Consider the following 3,924-nt stretch of genomic DNA (forward strand, 5'->3'; position numbering starts at 1 on the left):
TTCAGTGCTTACTTTTTCAAGGTAACATAACCCATCTATTCTCACTAATTTTGCATTTAAAGTTATAATAAAAGTTCTACATCCCTTTTTACAGAATACAATTTTGGATTCTCTTTATCCCATTATTATTATTATTATGATTGTTATTTTAGCACAATTTATCCCATTATTTTTCTTTTACATTTCATGTTTTTTATATTCAAAGTTAGATTATCAAAGAGGGGAATTGTTTTATACCCTACCACTCATCATTTAAAAGGCTTTGTTGTTAATTATTAGGTTCATCTTCAAAAATAGAAAATTAAGAAAAATTATTTATACAATACAGTAAAATTTAATCATCTTAGACTTCTATCAGTTTCTATTGCTGATAGACATGGATAAACTTCTATCAACGTCTATAAATGAAAGAAACTTTATCACTTATGGACGTTAATAGAAGTCTATCAATATCTATGAGTGTTTTTGTTTTTACTATTTCTATAAATAGTTTGATGTTTTTTCTATTTATAAAAAATTTCTTAATTAATTATAATTATATTATGATAGGAAGATGAGGATCCAAATTTTTAACTTACCTAAGTAGTTAGTAATGCCACAGTTAATTAAGTTATGTTTATAGTGATAATGTCCATCTAATTAACAACTTGAATTGAACTTAGGTTTGGCTCATTTTATGTATTGTATTACGATGAAGAGAGACTAATTTGATATTTTGTTTTGAAATAAGATTGTTGTCAATTCCATTTACGGTTTCTATTTTTCTTTTAAAGAGAACTTCTAAAAATCAAGCATTGCTAGAGATCGATAATAATAACTCATCATTTACAACATTCAACAATCAATTGGAGTAAAAAGAATCCAAAAAAAAAAACACCATCATCTTTCAAATTGGACGAAATATTCTCCTAAAAAATGTTCTCAAAGTCAGTTGCAATAACACGGGCAAAACAGTGAATTCCATGGTTCTTATCCTCTTGACAAAATTAAAAAGACATCGTGAATTGACACAAAAAAAATATTAGCTTTTTTATTTTATCCACTATTTAAATGGGAAAGTTACATTATTATCATATTAAAAGGTTCTCATTTGTATGCAAAGTTTAAGAACAATAGAACAAAATATTTTTGCACAAAAGCTTATAAATATTGTTCAAATTTCTAGCTGGTGAGAAGCATATCAATAAATAATATTTTGTAAATATAATTTCAATGTTTTTCTTTTTCTTTCTTTTTTTTTTTTAATGGAAAATCTTGGCCAATTAAAGAAGGGTGCAATGAAGAAGATAAAAGCATTAGTGGTAGATGATGACAAGACAAACCAAATGATACACCATAGGCTTTTGGAAAAACTTGGCATTGAAAACCAGGTGGTGGGGAATGGCAAAGAAGCCATTGATATCATCCATTCTTTTGGTGAAGCTTCCTTTGACCTCATTCTTATGGACATGGATATGCCTATCATGAATGGCATCCAGGTAATTGTCCATTTTGTAAAGATTTTGTTTTTACTTTATGTTTGGATTTTCACAATTTTCGAAAAACCATTAGAATTTTTAGTCATATTCTAAAATCAAAAACTACTTTATTAAAATTATTTTTTTTTTCTGTTTTTAAATTTTGGTTTGATTCTTAAAAACTTTAATGGTGTGAATAACAAATAAAAAAAATCCTATAATAAATTTTTTTTATAAGTTTAACTTTAAAAAATCAAATGATTACTAAACCATGTCTACATATTTATACCTACGAACTTTGGAGAATTCAAGAACAAGAAAATTACTTATGTTTGTTTGATAACATAATTAGATGTAGGTTATTTTACCCCTAAGTAAGAAGTTATATATTCAGGTTACAAGATAAAACTATTCACTATTGGTATGGTAATAGATGCTTGATTGACTGATTAATTAAGTTATACTCCGATTGACGATATAAAATTATATTAGTAAAAAATTCAAGGTTGTTTTCGAATATAGAAATTTATAGATATTAATAGATGTATATCATTATTTATCAATTTCTAATGACATTTTGTTATATTTAAAAATATTTCCAGCAATTTTGTCTTTTAAAACAATGGGTGTTTTCAAATTTAGAAAGTTGGATAAAATATTTACAAATATAGCAAAATATCACTATCTATCACAGATAAATCATGATAGACTGCAATAAAAATTTATCAGTGTCTGATAGATGTCTATTACGGTCTACGCTTAGTGGTAGATGTCTATCACAATCTACCGTCCAATGATAGATGTCTATCGCTTAGTGGTAGATGTCTATCACAATCTACCACCCAAATAGATGTCTATTGTAATCTATCGTTGTCTATCACTGATAGACAGTGAGATTTTGCTACACTTAAAAATATTTTTTGGTAGTTTACCATTTAAAATAATTTACACATAAAATAAATCTATAATATAAAAAACCCCAAGCATTTGCACGTGCATTTGCCAATCATTTAAAAATTAAGACTCCATTTGATAACCATTTGACTTTTTATTCTGGGTTTTTAAAAATTAAGCCTATAAACATTCATTTTGATACTAAATTTATTGTTTTGTTATCTACTTTTTACCAATATTTTAAAAACCAAGTCTAATTTTGAAAATTAAACAAACTAATTGTTGTTTTTGGAATTCGGTTAAGATTTCAACTATTTCTTAAAGAAATATGCAAATCATGATAAGAAATTGAGAAGAATTAGACTTAATTTTTAAAAACAAAAAACAAAAAGCGAAACGGTTTCCAAATGAAACCTAAGTTATTTAAAAACTTAAAAACATATACTTGCATTTGCACGTGATATTACACTAGTGTCTATATATATATGGTAGAGATTAAACACATAGAATTACTATTTAAAATTGAAAGGGAAACATAATGGTAGAACGTTTTGATGACCTTTTTGAATTTAGGCAACAAGGGAGCTTAGAGGGATGGGTGTGCAATGTGGTATAGCAGGAGTTTCATCACACACCAAGGAGAAAAAGAAGCAAGAGTTCATAGAAGCTGGCCTTGATGACTACCAAGAGAAGCCATTGACCTCTCTTAAACTTCTTTCAATTCTTAATAATCTCAATCTTCAAAACATTTCTTGATTCAAAATTTTAAAAAATAAAAAAAAAGTAGATTTCTATTTAAATTTTAAAATGCTATGTACATATCAAATTTGAAAAGAGATGGATTTGAATCCTCAACCTATATACAAAAGTGGTTATATACAAAATTAATCCACAAGATAACGTGAGAATAAAATGTATGGTAATTACAATGGGTAGAACGTTTAGGAATAATATTTAAGTGTATAGCATCATTTTTAAATAATTGTAAATATAGTTGTTGAATGAGAAATTTTGGACCAATCACAAATTACCACTATTTACCAAACTAATGATAAAATTACAAATCATCAAATTTGTGACTAATTAAAAAGTGACATGTGTCACAAATTAAAATTGAAGACATAAATTGACAAATCCCAATGCTATTTTCATCGTGATCGTTGGATTGAATAAAATTAATTTGATCTAATTTTATATTAATATTTGAGCTAAAGTCTGAACCCAAAAAATAGGCTTAGTTGGGCCTAAAGGCCAACTATGGCCTAAATCCAATTAATATGATGCAAGAGTCAGGTCCATGGACCAAATAAACTCGTGCTTACAAAGCCCACCAGAAAACTCTATAAATAGAGATTTTAAAGGTTTAGAAATTTTGCTCTAGAGAGTCTAGAGAAAATCCTCCCAATAATTAGAAGACTCCCTAACTCCTGAAGACTGAACCATTCCTTGAAGCTTAAGTTCAGAAGATACGAATATTCTTCCAAGATTTCAACTTCAAGAACATCACGCTTTCCACCTTATCAAATTAAATTGAGATAAAATCAGATGATCAAGTACTTGCAACATCTACATT

The 3,924-nt window shown here is 27.2% G+C and overlaps 1 protein-coding gene across 1 annotated transcript; it reads left to right on the plus strand.

Annotated features, from left to right (window-relative positions):
- Positions 1 to 1,277: 1,277 nt before the first annotated feature.
- Positions 1,278 to 3,107, plus strand: LOC120084696 (two-component response regulator 24). Its single transcript, XM_039040506.1, has 2 exons — positions 1,278 to 1,478; positions 2,925 to 3,107. The coding sequence occupies exons 1-2, from the start codon at positions 1,278 to 1,280 to the stop codon at positions 3,105 to 3,107; spliced, it is 384 nt and encodes a 127-aa protein (XP_038896434.1).
- The last annotated feature ends 817 nt before the right edge of the window (positions 3,108 to 3,924 follow it).

Source organism: Benincasa hispida, chromosome 9 (genome assembly GCF_009727055.1).
Source record: "Benincasa hispida cultivar B227 chromosome 9, ASM972705v1, whole genome shotgun sequence".
In the NCBI taxonomy this organism is placed as follows: domain Eukaryota; kingdom Viridiplantae; phylum Streptophyta; class Magnoliopsida; order Cucurbitales; family Cucurbitaceae; genus Benincasa; species Benincasa hispida.

Coding starts and splice junctions, on each gene's coding strand:
- LOC120084696 (XM_039040506.1), top strand. CDS start 1,278: ATGAAGAAGATAAAAGCATTAGTGGTAGATGATGACAAGACAAACCAA. Junction 1,479..2,924: donor CTATCATGAATGGCATCCAG/GTAATTGTCCAT, acceptor TTTTGAATTTAG/GCAACAAGGGAGCTTAGAGG.